General features: G+C 46.9%; 1 protein-coding gene and 1 long non-coding RNA gene across 4 annotated transcripts; one reads left to right on the top strand and one right to left on the bottom strand.

Annotated features, from left to right (window-relative positions):
- Positions 1–675: 675 nt before the first annotated feature.
- LOC124517011 (uncharacterized) lies at positions 676–15717 on the bottom strand. 3 transcript variants are annotated; one of them, XR_006963273.1, is made up of 5 exons: positions 15646–15717; positions 11330–11552; positions 9147–9284; positions 1796–1855; positions 676–1638 (listed from the first exon to the last, which is right to left on the bottom strand). It is a non-coding gene; the product is annotated as an uncharacterized LOC124517011 (long non-coding RNA). The 3 variants fall into 3 exon arrangements; XR_006963275.1 differs by lacking the exon at positions 15646–15717 and adding an exon at positions 13844–14091; XR_006963274.1 differs by lacking the exons at positions 676–1638; positions 1796–1855 and adding an exon at positions 3519–3556.
- PMAIP1 (phorbol-12-myristate-13-acetate-induced protein 1) lies at positions 14608–18858 on the top strand. Its single transcript, XM_047086205.1, has 2 exons — positions 14608–14856; positions 17187–18858. Exons 1-2 carry the CDS (start codon positions 14799–14801, stop codon positions 17291–17293), a joined length of 165 nt encoding a protein of 54 aa, XP_046942161.1. The 5' UTR covers positions 14608–14798; the 3' UTR covers positions 17294–18858.
- The last annotated feature ends 630 nt before the right edge of the window (positions 18859–19488 follow it).

The raw sequence follows: 19488 nt of genomic DNA, 5'->3' as shown, positions 1-19488 counted from the left end.
TCAAGTACGGCCACCCAAGAAATTAAGCTGCTACCGCTTTGGCTATGTTACGAAGGAAGAAAGCCAGGGATGGAGATCAAGAGGGATCAAGAGGGGCAACTATTTCGGGTTGGGTGCAGAGAAGTTCTCAGCGGCATTTCAGCCGGGATCTGGAGGATTGGAGAATCAGAGTCTAGGGAAAGTTCAAGTAAGCACAACAACATTGAGGAAGGAGAGCTTCCTGTGATTCAAGAACCTGAGAGGACAAGATGCTCGGATGTTGGATTTCAAAGATCTGGGTCCAAACCAGTTGACTCTACCAACTGCCAGCCTTGTGCCCTACACACATTAGAGCGCTGGGATTTTGAGGTCGTAAGACTCGGTGGTTAGACATATTGTCGTCACCTTGACGGCCACTGAGATCAGAAGTCACTGATTCCACATGTCACGTGACTTCTACTTAGGATATATGTACATGTATATTTTTTAGGTTTATTCATTTATGTTGAGAGAGAGAGAGAGAGAGAGAGAGAATGTGAGCAAGCTGGGGAGGGGCAGAGAGAGAGGGAAAGAAAATCCCAGGCAGGCTCCAAATCCGCAGCACGGAGCCCGATGGGGGGGCTCCACCTCACGAACCTGAGATCATGACCCGAGCCGAAGTCAGATGCTTAACCCACTGAGTCACTCAGGTGTCCCTCTACCTTGGACATTTATTGTTGTTTCCTACACTATATAGAATGTTTGCCATTTCTGAGGAATATAAAATTATCTTTTGCTCCCACGCTGACTTTCTTAACTCTAATGTCTTAGTATTGCTACCTCTGTGACCTTATGTCACAGGTTTCCCTATCGTATATCGTATCTTTATTTCATTGTTTTGTGACTTGGTAGGACTGAATGAGACACCAATGAACCGGACTCCGATTTTAATAGCAGATTTTGCTCTGTACTGTAACTTCTCACTAACAAATGCTAGCATCTGTGAATTTCCTAAACTGCCACTGAGAGACTGAACAAGAACATTAAGCACATTGTAACACAAATGTTTAAAAATCCAGCATGTATTAAATGATCGCAGAGGAAACGTGTCTAAGTAAGGGCTAAATACTTAGGCTATCTGCTCAGCTGTTCTTCCTCTGTTTTAAAGTGTTCAGTCAATGCAACAGAAACATCGACCCAACTTCGAGAAGAAAAAAAAAAGTACAGGTCCACAGCCCTAATTACAACATCTGTCACCCACATCCTGAGCCCTCGGGAACTGTCTCTGCCCTGAATTGTGATGATGTTGATGACGACTGATAATAACGAATATGGACCTAGGGCTTACCGCGTGCCAGGTGTTGTTCTCGTTGCTTTATTTACTTCCTGACCCTCACAGCAATCCTCCGAAAGGGGATATAGTGCTATGTCCCTATTTTATGGGTGAGGAAGCTGAAGCCCGAGAAAGAAACTTTAGAAAGTTAGCTTCAGTCGTGACAGTATTAAAGCCTGGAAGGGCTTCACACTTCCTGTCTTAGCCATGCCTCACTGATCCAGCTGTGGAGGATTCCTGAAGTTCTCCTGAAGCATCTGTCCACAACGATTATTAGGGAACAAAGTAGGCTCTTCTGACAGTTTTGACGGGGAGACGAGGAAGAGCTTATGCTCTGCGCAAACAATCTAAAAATACAAATTGGATGTTTATGTTCCCTGAAATCCCTGCTTGGCCATCCCATGCCCTATAGGGCTTTTCTCGGTGTCGGTCCCACCCCCACAGCTCTCATTTCTGTCAATCGTCTGCACATTCTGAGTCCCCCTGCAAACATCTGGTCCTCACCTCAGTTGTACAAAACGTTCAAGGTCTTCTCAGTCCTTGCTCCCCCCGTCCCCCAGCAGCCTACAAAAAAAAAAAAAAAAAAAAATCCACATGCTCAGCTACAACCTGTCTTTCCCCAGAACAAATTCACATCCTCAGAAAGTCATAATGGTAGGTAGTAAGACAAATTGTGTTTCTAGTAGAATTTGTTTCTATGTAGCTACAGCATAGCTCTCGTAATTCTCATTTTAATGACTCATCAAGTTACCTCCTGCTGATGTTCTACACTTAATAAACCATCCTTTTCCTGTTGGGTATTTTGGTAGTTTTCGGTGGGTTTTGTTGCTGTCGTTGTTCGTTTCTGTTTTGTTTTATATAATACTGCAACAAACATTTTTATTCGTTTGGGAAAAAAATAAAAGTTTAGCATTTAGTGATTACTGAAAAATTCTTCTAATGTTCTGTTATTTCTTTGTGAGTCTCATTAGCATGGCTCCAAACCGCTGATTTCATGGCCATTTATTTCTTTTTACCTTGAATTGATGTATAACATCCAGGCAGAAAAGAACGGGATACATTTTCACAAAGTGAACTTGCCTCCTCCCGCCGGCCCCCAGCACCCAGATCAAGAAATGGAATATTCTCAACACCCAGAAGCCCTCCTATGATCCTTTGGTCACTAACTCCTCTAAGGGTAACCCCTATCATGACTTCAATGTCATGGGTAGTTTTGCTGCTTTGGAGTATTTTGCCTATAGGTCAATCATTCTCGTCGCCACTTAGTATTCTACTATGTGAACGGACTGCAATGTAGCTATCCATTCCACCGTTACAGGTTATTCTTTGCAAAGCTTCCAAGTTTGAGGTCACTCTAAATAGCACTGCTCGGGGTGCCTGGGTGGCTCAGTCGGTTAAGCGGCTGACTTCGGCTCAGGTCATGATCTCACGGTCCGTGAGTTCGAGCCCCGCGTCGGGCTCTGTGCTGACAGCTCAGAGCCTGGAGCCTGTTTCAGATTCTGTGTCTCCCTCTCTCTGACCCTCCCCCGTTCATGCTCTGTCTCTCTCTGTCTGAAAAATAAATAAACATTAAAAAAAATAAAAAAAATAAATAGCGCTGCTGTGAACATTCTTGTACATATATACATACATCTCTATTCCCTGTATACCTAGGAGGAAAACTGGTCCACGTCCATTTGAACTTCATTGGCACATTCTTTGAGCAATGACTATAAACGCGTTTTTGGATACGAGTTACGAAAGAGCATACAGTGAAAACTAGCTATTCCTCGTTCCTCTGCCTGCCAACCACTCAATCTTGCTCTAAGAAGCAGTTACTAGTTTCTGGTGAAGTCACTTCTTTTCTTTTTTTTTTGGAACTGCCCCGTATAACCAATGTTACATTACAGCTTAATAACTGCCTCCTGATTGGTTGAACTGCTGTCCTGATAAATCCCAAGGTACATCCCCCCCCCCCAGTTTATATACCATGTGTTCTTTTCAAAGATTTTCTTTTTAAGTAATCTCTACACCCAACATAAGGCTCGAGCTCACAACCCCAAGATCTCTCAGTTTATACCATATTTTAAAATCTACTATCTCGGGGCGCCTGGGTGGCTCAGTCGGTTAAGCGTCCGACTTCAGCTCAGGTCACGATCTCGCGATCAGTGAGTTCGAGCCCCGCGTCGGGCTCTGTGCTGATGGCTCGGAGCCTGGAGCCTGTTTCCGATTCTGTGTCTCCCTCTTTCTCTGACCCTCCCCCGTTCATGCTCTGTCTCTCTCTGTCTCAAAAATAAATAAGCGTTAAAAAAAAAAATTAAAAAAAAATAAAATAAAATCTACTGTCTCACTCATTGAATCATTCCCAAAACTCATGAGGTGGGGCAAGGTCACGACTGCCAGCCAGTTAACAGCTCAGGCCCTGGAGGAAGTCAGTCCTTTTCCAACAAAGACATTGGGTTTTAAGTGGCAAAGCTGGGAGTAAATCCAGGATTTCTGTCTCTAAAACTTGGCATTGTTCCTGCATAAAGGATCAGAGTTAATATCTGACGGCAGTGACGTGCAAGCTGACAGAGCCCTGCACCCAGGGCTTGTCCGCGAGCTGAGGCCCCAGCCTGAGGACGGCTGTGAGCCTGCGTCTGGGAGCAGGGAGACCCCCACGTGCACCCCCAACAGCAGGTGCAGACCCCACGCTCCTTTTCCTGCTGGGATTTTATTTAGAAAGATAAATTTGGATATTTGCTCCTGCATATCTCCCGCAGGACAGCTCAAAAACAAACACGCAAACAAACCTAAGCAAACCACAAGTCACCTGCTGATGCACTGGGGTCCCTGGTCCCCCGCCTGTGGGGCCTCTAGGCTCTAAGACTGAGAAAGTGATTCATTTCCTCTTTTTCTTTTAGTTTCCTTTCTCTGCCTGTCACCTCTTTCCTTTCTCTGAGGAACTCGACAAAGTGGGTCATGTTTACAATCCTTGCATTCTGGTTGGAATTCAGCCCATCACGCTGACGCTTTGAGTTTTCCCCGGGCAGAGCCCCCCTGTGTGCTTGGGATGGGGAAGGCACCCATTGGGAATTGTGCTGGTGGGGGCGGGGGAGGGTTCCTGGTGGGAGGGCTGCTACTTTCTTGCCCTGCCCTCCTCATTCTGGGAAGGGTGATGGGGGGAGGCAGACGGGGAAGGAACCTTCCCCCTGTGGCACCCACAGCTGCTACCTGACTTGCCTTCATTATCCCTTTTCATTCTCAGGACAAAGCCCTGGGTGGGAGGTATCATTATTAGTCTCCCTTTCCAGAATAGGAAACCTTGGCTCAGAGAAGTGAAGCAACTTGCTCAAGTACACGGAGCAAGTAAACAGTGATGCTGGAATATCAATACAATGAAATAACAAAAAAGGGTGTCAGAGAACTAAGTCCCCCACTAACCTAAGTTGTACCTAGCATCGTCCTTCTTTGGGAGTCCCATCTTCTTTCGGGTACTTCCTGTCAGCGAAAATACAGATAAACCCATTATGAGTTGAAAATATCCTAAGTCACTGGGCTCCTGGGTGGTTCAGTAGGTTGAGCTTCCGACTTCAGCTCAGGTCACGATTTCATGGTTGGTTGAGTTCGAGCCCCTCGTCGGGCTCTGTGCTGACAGCTCAGAGCCTGGAGGCAGTTTCAGGTTCTGTGTCTCCCTCTCTTTGTCTGCCCCTCCCCTGCTTGCACTCTGTCTTTCTCTCTCTCTCAAAAATGCACAAACAAACAAAAAAAAAAATTAAAAGGAAAAAAACAAGATCCTTTCCCTGCTTAAAGCTTTTGGGGGTCTGTGTCTCCTCTCTCTCTCTCTCTCTCTCTCTGCCCCTCCCCCATGCGCACTCTGTCTCTCTCTCTCTCAGATAAACATTAAAAAAAATAAAATAAAATAAGGGGCATCTGGGTAGCTCAGCAGGTTAAGCGTCTGACTTCGGCTCAGGTCATGATCTCATGGTCTGTGAGTTCGAGCCCCGCGTCGGGCTCTGTGCTGACAGCTCAGAGCTTGGAGGCAGTTTCAGATTCTGTGTCTCCCTCTCTCTCTGCCCCTCCCCTGCTCACACTCTGTCTCTCTCTCTCCCTCTCTCAAAATAATAAACATTTAAAAAGTTAATAAAATAAAATAAAATAAAATAAAATATCCTAAGTTGAAAATGCATTTACTACACTGACATCAGAGCTCGGCCGCGCCTCCCTCACCTGAGCTCCGACCACTGACATGAGCCTGCCGTGGCGCAAAATCCTGTCACACAAAGCCTGTTTGAGAACCAGGTGTTGACTGTCGTGTGTGAAGAACAGGACGGCGAGTGGGCACAGGTTGTCAGCGACCCCACGATCAGAAGTGGCACAATCTACGGACCGAGCCAGCCAGGCATCCCATTAATGGGTATTTTTTAAACATTATATTTTCTAAGTGGTTGTTGCTGGACTGTAAGACTATTTTAATTTTTTTTAACGTTTATTTATTTTTGAGACAGAGAGAGACAGAGCATGAACGGGGGAGGGGCAGAGAGAGAGGGAGACACAGAATCTGAAACAGGCTCCAGGCTCTGAGCTGTCAGCACAGAGCCCGACGTGGGGCTCGAACTCACGGACCTCGAGATCATGACCTGAGCCAAACTCGGATGCTTAACTGACTGAGCCACCCAGGCGCCCCTGTAAGACTATTTTAGAATACCGATGTGGTATCTGACTTGACATCTTTTATAATTTCTCATGGCTTTTCTTTCTCACTTTGTGTCTCCTGCTAGAAATGCCAGAGTGCTGGGGCTGCTGATTTCACACCGGCCACCTCTCTCTCTCCCTCCTCCCTCCCTCCCTCCTCCCCTCCCTCCCTCCCTCCCTCTCCTTCTCCAGCATTGTCCACCTGTCCTCTCCCCCACATGGATAGCTGGGGGTGGGGGATTCCTCCCGGGCACTACCCCCTCCCTTGTCCTGTCTGGGAATAAGAATAAGCAAGAAGAAACTCTCACTCCATTTTTTCCCTTCCATATTTGCTTTGACTCCAGGGACGATCAGAGATCCCCAAAAGCTTTAAGCAGAGAAGGGATCTTGTTTTGATTAAAAAAAAAATTTTTTTTAAGTTTATTTATTTTTGAGAGAGAGAGCTTGAGAGAGAGAAAACAGAACGCTTCGGACAGTGCCCGGCTAAGTGTGTTCATCATCATCACCTCTTCCTCTGAGCATCTCAACTTTTAAATCTGGAGGTTTGTTGCTGAAGAGAAATACTTTTATAGGAAAAAAAAAAAAAAAGAGGCAGATTGCAAATGCCCAGCATCTGTGATCTCTTCTGATTACTGTCAACCTTTTTTTTTTTTTTTTTAACGTTTTTATTTATTTTTGAGACAGGGAGAGACAGAGCATGAACAGGGGAGGATCAGAGAGAGGGAGACACAGAATCTGAAACAGGCTCCAGGCTCTGAGCTGTCGGCACGGAGCCCGACACGGGGCTCGAACTCACGGACCGCGAGATCATGACCTGAGCCGAAGTCGGACGCTTAACCGACTGAGCCACCCAGATGCCCCTTTCTTATCAACCAATAACTAGGTGTAATGAGCTAAGCGTAGAGTAAGAAGTTTTGGATTATCATGGCCACTGGCTTACTTCTTAGCACTGCAAATTCAGGCAAATGATAGTAATCTTCAGTTTTGGTTTTCTCCTCTGTGTGTGGAAAAGTGAAAACCTAGTCCACAAAATTGTTTTAGAGTGGAAGGTCCTTCCCAACATCCCATTAATGGCCAGGGATTTTACTCAACAAATATTTGCTGAGGTCTGCTCATGTGCCTGGTACCATAGGTCTAGGTGCTGGGACCAGGAGAGAACACACCATATAAGGTGTGAGCTCATGTCAAGTTTGAGTTCAGAAGGGGAACCAGACAATAAACAAGTCGGACAACCAAAGAAAATAGATCTCACGGTAGAGAGTCATATGGAGGGTAGGGGTGGGCAATTTTAGACAGGATTGTCCGCGGCGGGGGGGACTTGCCAAGAGAGTAGCATTTGTTCTGAGACCTGAGTGGCCAGAAGTATCTAGTTATGGAAAAATCAGGAGAAAGCATTCTAGGCAGAGTCTAGGGCGAGGGTAAAGGCTCAGAAGCAGGAAGGGATTCGGTGAGTTAGAAGAAGGCTCAACGAGGTGGGTATCAGTGAGATGCATTGGCGGCCCCCTACATGTTATTCCCAAGGCTCACAAGTCCACTAGGTCAGTGACACAGAGTCCCCCCTGGGGTGCTGTCGGCAGATGGAATTAGGCATGGCTGAGGGTAAGCAGGAATTCCGCCTCCATTTCCACGTCAGTGTGCCGGAGTTGACGTTGTACCTTCTACTAAAGGCAGCAACTATCCCTACAGCCGGCTAAGAATTCTGCTCAAAGTTGTAACACTCAAAGCTTCTGGACACTCCGAACAGCTTCTAATTTCTAGTTCCCCTCTCGTTTATCGATCGTGCCGTGTTTTGCCCCTTCTGCCTCTTGTCGATCATGAGTACCAAGAATTTCAGCCCTGCCTCTTTCCATTCCACTGGGCAAATGCTATGGGTCGGATTGTGAATGTGTTATCACTGTTTTTATCCTTTTTTCCTAAGACTGTTTATCCTGGAGGTCCAGGCTTCTTTTGTCTCCTGAGGGTAATTAACAAGTCTTTTTTTTTTTTTTTTTGCCCCTTTCCCTACTTGTTTTTTTTTTTTTTATAAAGTTTATTTATTTATCGAGAGAGAGAGAGAGAGAGAGAGCAGGGAGGGGCAGAGAAGGAGAGAATTCTAAGCAGACTCTGCAGGTCAGCACAGAGTCCAGCTCGGGGCTCGAACCCACCACCTGCGAGATCATGATCGGAGCCAAAACCAAGAGTCGGCCGTTTAACTAACTGAGCCAACCAGGCGCCCCCCTACATAATTTTTTTTAATTGCGAAATATAACGCTCATCCAATAAAAGCAATGTACAAATTATTTTCACTTAACTATCTTGTAAAAATATTTCCATGTGTCATAATTTCATAACAAATGAGATTCCATTTTTAATTATTTGCTAATTCATATATATTTTATTTCTTTAACTAGACTCTACACTATTTGAGGTCAGGTATCATCTTTTTAAATTAATTAACTTATTTTTGAGAGAGAGAGAGAGAGGCAGAGCACATGAGCAGGGGAGGGGCAGAGAGAGAGAGAGGAGAAAGAGAGAATCCCAAGCAGGCTCTGTACTGACTGCCAATGTGGAACCTGGTGTGGGGCTTGAACTCACGAACCGAGAGACCATGAGTCAGAAGCTTAACTGACTGAGCCACCCAGGCACCCCAGGTATCATTTCTTAAGTGGTTTTTCATCCTCTCCATTAGTGTAGAAGCTTGTGAAAATGAGGATTTTCAGGCCAGGGCCCCATGGATTGTGAAGCACACTAATAATGTGAGATCAGGTCTGCATTTTATTTTATTTTTTTTTATCTATTTTTTTTTCAACATTTATTTATTTTTGGGACAGAGAGAGACAGAGCATGAACGGGGGAGGGGCAGAGAGAGAGGGAGACACAGAATCAGAAACAGGCTCCAGGCTCCGAGCCATCAGCCCAGAGCCCGACGCGGGGCTCGAACTCACGGACCGTGAGATCGTGACCTGGCTGAAGTCGGACGCTTAACCGACTGCGCCACCCAGGCGCCCCTCAGGTCTGCATTTTAAATCGATCCTGAGGTTGTCGTTACACAGATTACACTTAAACAATCATTGTTTTCTACTCACACAAGACTGAATCACCTTGCTAGCAGTTATTCAATAACCACCTAAAAATCATTTTATCATCAGACGCTCTGGATTCTAATAAACACAGCATTTCCTAATCGCGTCTTGATTAAATCCTCTAAGTCAGTTGAACTTACCAGTTGTTGAAAATCAACAGCTCAGCTAAAATGCTCCGCGATACCGACTGATTTCCACTGTTCAATTGATACTTGTTGAGCCATAACACTGCCTATTTCTCTTCTGGAATCTTCACAGATGAATAAAGCACAAACATGCTTGATGATCGTTGTGATTATCCAGCAAGAAAACAGAAAAAAATATATTAATGGGGGGGGGGAGAGCACGCATCACCCTGTGCGCAAACGGGGGAGGAGCAGAGGGAGAGAGAATCCCAAGCAGGCTCCACGCTCAGCACGGGGGGAAAGAGGGCTCGATCCCATGACCGTGGGGTCATGACCTGAGCCGAAATCAAGAGTCAGACGCTCAATGGACTGCGCCACCCCGGTCCCCCAAACATAACAACATTTGTAAACCAGAGAGAAGAAAGCGAAGCATAGAAACTTTGGGGGATTAAACAATTTTAAAATGCGGTCCAAATTCTACAATGTGCTTATACGTTGCACTAACGAAAATTAAATTTGCTTTCAAGCTCCACCCAAGAATTTATCAAAAACTCATTTGGCTTTGTGAGTGACAAGCCTGGGGGTGGGACGAAGGGAAGGCATCATACCACAGTCTCCAACTGAGATGTGCATGCCTTCTGTGGCTGACAGGTGTCCTAAACCTGTTCCCTTAGAAGCCATCTCATTTCTTATCTTAACCACACTACTCTGGAGCTTTATTTCTGGCCGCTTGAACCCACTGTCAAGTTTACTAAGGGCCTTTTGGTTTACAAACTGTGCAAATTGCAAATAGGATGAAAGAAAATGTATATACAGAAATTTTTAAAAGGCCCTCGATAAGGGAGATGTGATGGCTTGAGCTGTGTCCCTCAAAAAGATATGCTGAAGTATACGCCCCCCCATCTCATCATCCATCCCCTACCTCCATCTATGAACGTAAACCTATTGGAAAACAGGGTCTTTGCTGATGGAGTCTCATTAAAATGAGATCTTATTGGAGCGGGAAGGACCCTCAAACAATGACTGATGTCTTTAGAAGAAATTTGGAAAGAAGGCCATGTGAAGACTGAGGTGGAGACTGGAGCGATGTATCTACAAGTAAAGGAAGGTCATTACTGCAGGCGACCACGGGAAGCTGAAAAGACAAGGGAGATTTCCTCCCATTGAGACCCCAGAGAGAGCACAGCCCTGCCCATACCAAACCTTGATGTCAGCCTCCAGAATTGTGCGGGGATGAACTATTGTTTTAAGATTTTATTTTATTTGTTTAAAGTAATCTCTACGCTCTGTTCCCAAGACGGTGCTTGGACTCGCGACTCTGAGACCAAGAGCTGCCCGCTCCACTGACAGAGCCCTCCAGGTGCCCATGCTCCCACTGTTTTAAACCCCTCAGTTTGTGGTACTTTGTCGTGGCAGCCTTAGGACCCTAATATAGGAGAAAATTATAATCGTGCTGAAAAATATCAAGTCTTGCTCCAATAGGATGTGGTCCTATCCTAATCAGGAAATGTGGGAATTTTATTTTTGTATTTTTTTTATTGGCGGGAGGTTGGCGGGTGGAGAAGGGCAGAGGGAGGGAGAGAATCCTAAGCAGGCTCCACGCTCAGCACAGAGCCCCACACGGGGCTCGATCCCACGACACTGGGATCACGGTCTGGGCCGAAATCAAGAGTCAGACACTCAACGGACTGAGCCACTTGGGCGCCCCATGGAAATGTGGGGATTTTGATGAGACAGGGGTTAATACTGTGACTGTCCTTGTGGACACTACCATCTTGGAGGAGGATGACCACAGCACATATCTTCATGAGTCACAGCGTCGCCCCTCTTAGCTTAGCTCATCTAGTAACAGTGCAGCCAGAGTGAACTGTCTAGAATCTGATCCTATCACCCACGTGCCTAAAACCTTCAGTGGTTCCCCCGTGGCCCCCCCCCCCAAATAATACACAGACTCCTGAGGTGGCTTCCGTCTCCATTCGCCTCTCACCCCTTCCTCCTCACACTGCCCTGCAGTCTTTGCCCAGAACATACTTCTTTTCTTTGGCCTCATTGCTTAGCCGATCCCATTTATGCCTCAGTCCCTTTCTACACAGATGTCCTTTCCTGCCCCATGGCCCTCCGGGGCCGTCCCATAGTCCCCCATAATTTCCGTGGGACAGCCTTGACGCACATCTCGTTGTACCTGCCTGTGTCCTTACCTGTATCACCCTCTAGCCTTTGCTACTCAAAGCGAGGTCCGGGGGACAGGCACTCGGGCATCACCAGAGGTTGTGGAGCTCAGGTAGATTTTCACCATCAGATGTGCATTTTCACCAGAGACTTGGGTGGTTCTCATGCACATTGGCTTTGTGAGGTGTTGGTCTCTTCAGCATAACCTCCACGGGGGTAGGGAGCACTGTCTCCCAGAGCCCAGCACAGTGGCTGTTTAAAGAGAGATGTAACTGATGAATGCATCGGGCCCATTTCCTGTTAACAAGCGTGCCTCCTCACAGGAAAAAAACAATGACCAAACTAGAAAAAAGCAAGTCTCCTTTTATCGGAATACAGAGACTCAGGTCCTTAGCCTGTATGTATTTGTCACAGCTCTCTTGAAATTCCCCCTTACATCTGTCATATTCTTTGTTTTCCTGTCAAATCCTATTTTCTGCACAAAACACGCGAATGACTGTTCTATTACTAATCATGTTTTCTGTTCTGTTTTGTGTTTTTTTCTTTTTTTTAGTAATTAAAAAAAAAAACACTCTCATGACAACACAGGCATAGCCAGGTTTACACTGTTATTTTTGAACTTGGTCCATGAAAACTGATACCTGGTAATAGCTTTAAAAATGGTCCTCACCGTTCTTTTTTCCTCCTTCTCCCTCTCCCCTCCCTACCCCAGCCCCTCCCCTCTCCGCCTTTTCTCCCATTCAACAGATAACTGGGTATTCTAATGCTTCCTGATAAGTCTTTGTGATGTCAGTCCCGGGGGTCAAAATACGCTGATACGTTTCTATTTCTCACAAGCTCTCAGTAAATGATACGTCACTTTTCCAGGGAAGTATATAGGTAAGAGAGCCTTTCCACACTCAGCTTCTAATTCCCTTAATAGAATGTTAAATCTGACAGTTTATGAACCATCTCAAATTCAGAATCTTTTTTTAATGATTATTTATTTTTGAGAGAGAGAGAGAGAGAGCGCGAGCGAGCAGGGAAGGGGCAGAGACAGAGGTAGAGGATCTGAAGTGGGCTCTATGTAGACAGCAGAGAGCCAGATGAGGGACTTGAACCCACTAACCCTGAGATCATGATCTGAGCCAAAGTCAGACGCTTGACCAACTGATTCACACACGCGCCCTCAAATCCAGAATCTTGAAAATCCTCCATAAATTGCTGACTTGACCCACCTCTGAAGCCTATCTCCTCTTAGCTTCTCTCCTCCCTTCCCCTCCCAGCAAGCTGAATTTGCAATTCGCTAAAAGGCACCACTTGCCTAAGGTTTGTACCTAGTAGGGGTCACGTGGCCAACAACCTTTTGTAATGATAATGTTCCAGGACGAGATTGGCACCCTCTCTGTAGGTAAACAACCGTAGGACTGGCTTTTCTTTCGTTGAATGTATTCCCTGCGTTTCAGGGTGCACGATGTGGCCACAAGTTTCCTAATTCATCCAGTCAGAAAGTTAATGGTGTTCCTTAAGTATTCAGACAGTCAAAATGAGCCCTGCGAGAGTCCCCGTGGCCTTGGGCTGTGACAAAAGATTTGGAGGCCGCATCTCTGCGGCGCTTCCCAGGTCGGGGGATAACTCCTCAGCGCGGCCCCCTCTTAACCCTCTGAGTGTTTACCACACTCAAAACTACGTTGTTTAAACTCAGGAGGAGTCTGGTTCCACGATGATAGCCTTGTCTATACTTCTGTAGGACCAAGCCATGAATAACTAAATACTTGCGGCTTTGCGTTGATCGGGTGATCTCAGGTAAATAAACAAGCTCAAACGCCTACTGGGGCCACATAATGTAAATGGCAAACGCAACAGGGGGGAGCGTGGCGGATGGGAGCTCCCGCCCCCAGTCCAAGCGGGAGAGGCTCCCACACTTCCAGCCAGCTCTGCTCTGCTCTGCTCTGCTCGGAAACGGAGCCCGGGTTGTCAGAGCTTCGCCTTTTACAAAGGACGCCAGAGATCGGGGATTTTAATGTAATCTCTCAATTTTTAAATGTTGGTAACCACTTCAAATCTTCAGAAGACATTTTGCAAGTCAATACCCTGAACCAAAAGCAAACACTCCTGGGAGCCAGACAGCCCTAAGTGGCCAATTTGTAACCTCGCCACTGAACAGTGCAGATAATTAAGACCATTCACTTTCAAAACAATAACAACAACAACAACAACAACAACAACAACAACAACAACCACAACCACCCAAAACCCCCCTCCCGTTCTGGGAAGGCCACTGTGGGTACGAACTCCTGCTCCGTAGGGCCCGGCCCAGGTTCAGATCCTGGCACGACTCTCGGCCAATGTTTTCACACCTGTAAAGCGGCTTTTCTGGTTAAGAATGACAGTTTCGTAGGGTTGTTCCGGGGACAGAATGAGAAATGGTCTACCGAAGCCCTTATCGTGAACTGGCCCCCTGTACCCTCTCTCCACCCCAAATTACCACTTCTCTTTATAAGAATGGAGTTACTCCTGGCCCGGGCAAGCATCGTGCAAATAACTTCCTATTCCCCAGATACCTCGTTCCCCCGTCCACAAGGGCACTTGACGGTCTACTCTCCTTGTGTTTCCACGCAGCATCCAGATGGGAGAAACATGGACCTATCCGGGGGCAATGTGCTCCACACAGACCTGATCCGGGCCGAGAGCTCGTCCCTTTGTCGCCCTACATCGCATCCACACACACCAGCACCCCCACTCAAACCAAAACAGCGTTGGCTTGCTGGCTCCGGGGTTTCAAGCTGGTACTTTCTCGCACGCCTCTGGCATCCTCTCCCCTGCTAGGAAAGTGGTCTCCCTTCCCCTGCCCCGCAACTACCTCTCCCCCCCCACCCCAGTTCCAGCTTTCCTTCCCCCCCCAACCCCCCCCGCACTCCTTCTAGGGTTGGCCCGGAGTCTCTAACTGCGGGTTTACGGGAAGCGCCGAGCGCCCGGCCTCCCCACCCCCAGCCTTCCCGCCACGAGAACTTTCCCCTCTCGCGACTCCCGGACTCCCGCCACGACCGCGACCTCGGGCGGGCGCAGCCTCTCGGCCCCGACCCCCCCCCCCCCGGCCCCCGTCCGCGACCGGAGCGATCTGGGGGCGGGGCAGGGTCTCCGCGCCGAGAGCGCTGAGCCCCCCGCCGCGGACCGGCGCCGCCGCGGACCGCGAGCGAGTCCGGGCAGGTCCTCCCCACGCGGCTGCCCTCGGGGAGGGGGGGGGGCGGGGACAGGGGCGGGCGCAGAGTCAAGTTTCGCTACGTCACCGTCCCCGGGAAGTCCCCATAAGAGGAGAGCGCGGGAGCCGGCCGGCGCTCAGACCTGAGAGGTGCGCGCGCGAGCCTGTCGTCGCTGGTAGAGTTGGGTCCCGCCGCCCCGGTCCGGCCCGTCCCCCCCCGCGCGTGCAGCTCGCGTGCCGCCGCCCCGAGGTGTTCGGGGTGGGGGACCGAGAACCCCGGGCTCCTGCGGCACGGTGGCCGGCGGCCGCTGGCGGAGATGCCTGGGAAGAGGACGCGTAAGAGCGCGCAGCCGAGCCCCGCGCGGGCCCCGGCAGGTAGGGAGCAGCTGGGTCCCGCTGAGAACCCGGCCGGGGCCGGGGCCGGGGCGGGGGCCGGGGCCGGGATCTCGGTCGCGGCGGGCTCAGTCCGTCGGCACGCGGCCTCCGGGTCGGGCAGGTCTGCGCCCCCCCTGCATGTGCTTTGGGGGCGCCTCCAGGAAGCCCTGCGGGGTTTCCCCCGGGACCGTGGAGACGGCGCGGGAGGAAACCCGATTTGGGATGCAGATGGCGGTTTGGGCGGAGGCAGAAAGCCTCTTCTCCGCTTGCTTCGCTTGCTTCTCTTGCTTTGCATCCCCAGTTGCTCAGCCCTGGGGCCGCGGGGAGGAAAAGTGCAAGTGCGGGCGACCATCACGAGGAGAAAGTCATTGTCACGGCAGGTGGGGGCGGGAGAGAGACTCGGGGAGCCTCCAGCGCTTCCTGAGACTAGCCCTCTTCCTCCTGAGGCGAGGACCATGGAGGTCCCCACTCTGAGTGTGGCCACTCTCGGGCCCCCCAACGCAAAAAAGCAGTACTTGGCTTGGTACCTTCACGCTCTCCCACAAAGGACTGATGGAGCGCTACAGAGGCCCTGCGAGGACCACTGCGGCCAGGAGCCTAGAAAGTTTTGCTGCTTTGTTAAAAGTGCAACATTTTAACAATCGTTATTATTGCGGGGATGGGATAGGAGAAGAACAGGAGTTGGTCTGCAGTGGTTTTTAATCCATCCACTTTCCCCTCCTCCCCACATATAGCCCCATCAAATAACTTTTCAGAACCCCCCCTCCCCCCTCCCCTTCTAAATCTTACCAAACAAGGCAGTCATCTGCCAAGGGGCTGTAGCGAAGAAGGCAGAAAGGCTCTGGGCTCGAAATCCGTCCTACTGCTATTGCATCAGACGATAATGGCCCCCTTTTAAAGTTGGTTTCGCTTTATAGAGCCCCTGAGGCGTGCAAAGGAAGTGGTGATTGACGATACGGCCAAGGCTAACTTGGTACCTTGTTGCTGTCTCTCGGGTCTTGCTTGGGAGGGAAAAAGCTTGGCCTACTCTTTGGGAAGTCCAAGAATTCTCCTGTTTTGGGAAGGCCTGACCTGAGAATAACCTGCCTGCCATTTAACTTCGTTCCCAGTAATAAGGGCCCTCTTGAACTTAATTAGATAGTAATACATTGTTTAATTGAGATATAAGTGACTTGTGACATTGTATTAGCTTTGATGTGGTATATGCATATATCAAATGATGATTTGACATATGTATACATTGTGAAATGATTCCCATAATAGGTTTAGTGAAGATCGCCACTCCACCTAGTTACAATTTTTTTTGTTACTACATTTATAGAAGTGTAATTAATAAAGATTTAGGAAACAACTAGCAGCTATTTTCTGCCCCCTTTTTTGGTGAAAGGGATCATTTTTTTAAAACTCTCCTAGTAATCCTTTTTCTTCAATTAATATTTGTTTAATTATAATATCTCACGTTTCAAACGTAGTACACATGTGAGTTAAACGTTATATTTTCTGCTTCACTCATAAAGGCAACAGATTGGTACAAATTTGGTTTGTCAAAAGCACACTTTACACCAATTTATGTATTGGTGTTATTGTATGTTAGCCAATTTGACGATAAATTATATTAAAAAAAATAAAAGATTATTGGCCCCCAAAGAAAAAAAAAGTATAGGAAGATTGTATGAAAAAAAATTGGTTTGTAGGAAGAATTTGATTTACAGTAGAATCTAAATTTCTAAGTTATTTTAGAGAATGTGGGCTTAATTTGGATACAAGATTTTATGAGACTTACTAGATTTCAAAGAGTTTTTTTAAATGGGGATAAGAACACATTTGGATTTGCCTATTAATGAAGGCATAATATGAGCTGTGAATTACTGCCATTTATAAAATAAATCCTACTTGAAAACAACATAAAAAAGTTTAGAATTCCGACTTCTGTTCCCCCAACCAGCCTTAAATGAGAGAGAAAAGGATGACATCATCTGAGGCTGGCAAAGGCTCACTAAACTGCGGTGTGTGACATAAATGTCCCTATTGAAAGAAAGATGACATTTACCTCATCCGGTATGCGTTAAAAAAAAAAAAAAAGACTTCAAAGAAAAAGTCTTCATTCTTACTGTAACTGTTGTTTTTTTTGTTTATGAGTCACACCGTGTTAACATATGTCGCGTGTGTTCTAAGTAACCTTTCTCACGTTCAGAAAATGGGTGTGCTTAGAGCTAAAGTTGACATAAACGCTTCACTGGATGCACACTCAGCTTGCCCCTCGGATGGGGCTCTTGCCGGTTACAGTTTGTCATGTCAGCATGATTTTGATGGTTTGCTTTCCTTTTCAGAGCCCGAAGTGGAATGTGCCATGCAGCTCCGGAGATTGGGAGACAAACTGAATTTCCGACAGAAGCTTATGAATCTGATATCCAAACTCTTCCGCTCGGGAACCTGACTGCTTTGGGAGCTTTCGAATGAGGAGATGGCTTTGAGATGGAAGGTTCCCCAGTAGATGCAAATTTCATCAGTTAGAAGAGACTGCCTTGTAATGGAGGTTGTGAGGGAGATCTCACTTGCTTTTGGATGCCCTTGGAAACCAGGATGGGATACATCCAAGAGGATTTCTGTCGGGGATTTCCCAGAAGTCATTTTTCTGGGGCTTGGGAGAATGTTATAAGACCGCTTTGTTTATTTGTAAAGCAAGAATGGAGGAACTGTGCAACATAAGGAATGAATTACTTATACCTTGAATTTTTACTTCGAAAATTATTCTGGTATGTGTGCTGAAGGTTGCTGCCCAGGGGTGCTGGCAAACGGATAACGGTGGGCAGGGGCAAGAAAGAGCGAATGTTCAGTGTTGGTTTTCACTTTTGGAAGACAGAAAAGTGCTGTATAGTCTTCGGTTTATATATTACCTTGTTAAAAGTAAAGATTTCATTCTGGAAACACAATGTCATGGTGAATGTTGATCCCATAGGTCACTACAAAATATAGGGTAATTTGAAAGCTTTTTCCTTTTGACTCAAAATGTATTGCTTCTGTTCGGATGACCCTTCATTGAATTATGTTCCTCTGAATCTTTGCTGGAAAGTCTGTACTTGGGAAGAAATGTGATAGAGATGTTATATGGTGCCAGTAAGATTCTTACCGGTTAGAATGTTACAACATAAAGAACGTGGGAATTTGCATACTGAGAAATAATGGGGGAAAAAAGCAATTTAGGCTTTCTACTGCTGTAATTAAAACTTAGTGAAACAAAAATTCTCAAGTAACTTGATAGGAAAATGAATGTATTTCTAAAGAAGGTTTGAAAATCTGTAAGTTGCCTTTTCTCATACTAGTCAGTGTACCTCTTTCAAGAAGTGGTCCTTTAAAAGAAATTAAGCATGTTTTACATAGGATATACTTTTTTAAAAAAGAGAATGGATTGCTCATCCAGAATGGAAATCTCATCTATATGTGTAATTTGCATTATAATAATATGTAGGTTCATGAAATATGAAATATGAAATAATATGTAGGTTCATCTATATGTGTAATTTGCATTATAATAATATGTAGGTTCATGAAAGGTATCATGAATTCCCCCCTTTTATTGTTAGAAGGCCAGACTACCGACAAAGCCCCCAAATACATAAAAAAGAAATAATAATGTCATGATTGAATTTCAGCAAGAATGATCTTATTTATTTTACCTATTTATAATTAAAATATTTTGTTCAGTTTCAAAGCGTATTCGTTAAAGTTACATTTTTAGATTATGAGACCAGGCTTTCATAAGTACTTGAACAGTAAGAATGTTTTCATGATAGGCTGTAGTCACTTTAGATGAAAAATTACCTCAGTATCTGTTTTTCCGCCAGTGTTACTTAAGGCTGTTAGTTTATTTCGTGGCAACGATGTTTTTTGATCTGTCTGGAGGCAGATCTTTTGCCCTATGGATATTTATGGTCTGTAATTGTATTTATACAGGTAAAACTTTATACTGTAGCTGTAAACTATTAAAGATTATCACCAGTCTTGGCTGCGTGTTTACTTCGGTCACGTAAGCTGCCGAATGTTCGTTACGAAACCAAAATCGTTTCACCGATTTCCGTCTGCAGGCACATGGCTGAGCACCGCCTCCTGGGTTCCAGCTCTGGGGCAGGAGTGGAAAACACGGGGACGTTTAGCATGACTTCTGCTGTCAAGGGACTTACGGTTTAACTGGCAGAGGAGATAGCGGAAAAAGAAGATATTCGTGCCAGGCGTGGGTCTCGAGTGCCCTCGCAGTACTGCCTGGAGAGTGATTTATTTAAAGGAGCCTTCAGAGATGTGGGACCTCATTAGAGACCCGGGGAGTCCTCCTTGGCCGCCCTGGGGCCTCTGCCTTGGCAGTTTCCTTTTAGATGGCCTCACGCTTCACCCCTCCTCCGCCCCCACCCCGAGCAGCAAGTATTGCTTCATCCGAAGCCAGTCGTGTGCAGAAGTAGGTGTCACTCGAGTGCCCTTCCAGTGTGAGTGAGAACTCCAAAGATCCTCCTAATTTGTAGCTTCGAACTGGATGGCGTCTTCCTGCTGAAAGTGTGGAATGTGTATGGCCTCCCTGAGCTGGGGAGGGAGAGAGGAGGGGCTTCAGGAGGAGGGTGACCACGGGAGAGGGAGAGGGTG

The sequence above is a fragment of the Lynx rufus genome, unplaced genomic scaffold, assembly GCF_022079265.1.
Source record: "Lynx rufus isolate CCGP_SWC_20201006 ecotype Redwood Valley unplaced genomic scaffold, mLynRuf1.p SCAF_20, whole genome shotgun sequence".
NCBI lineage: Eukaryota > Metazoa > Chordata > Mammalia > Carnivora > Felidae > Lynx > Lynx rufus.
This window is presented reverse-complemented; position numbering and strand designations above follow the sequence as displayed.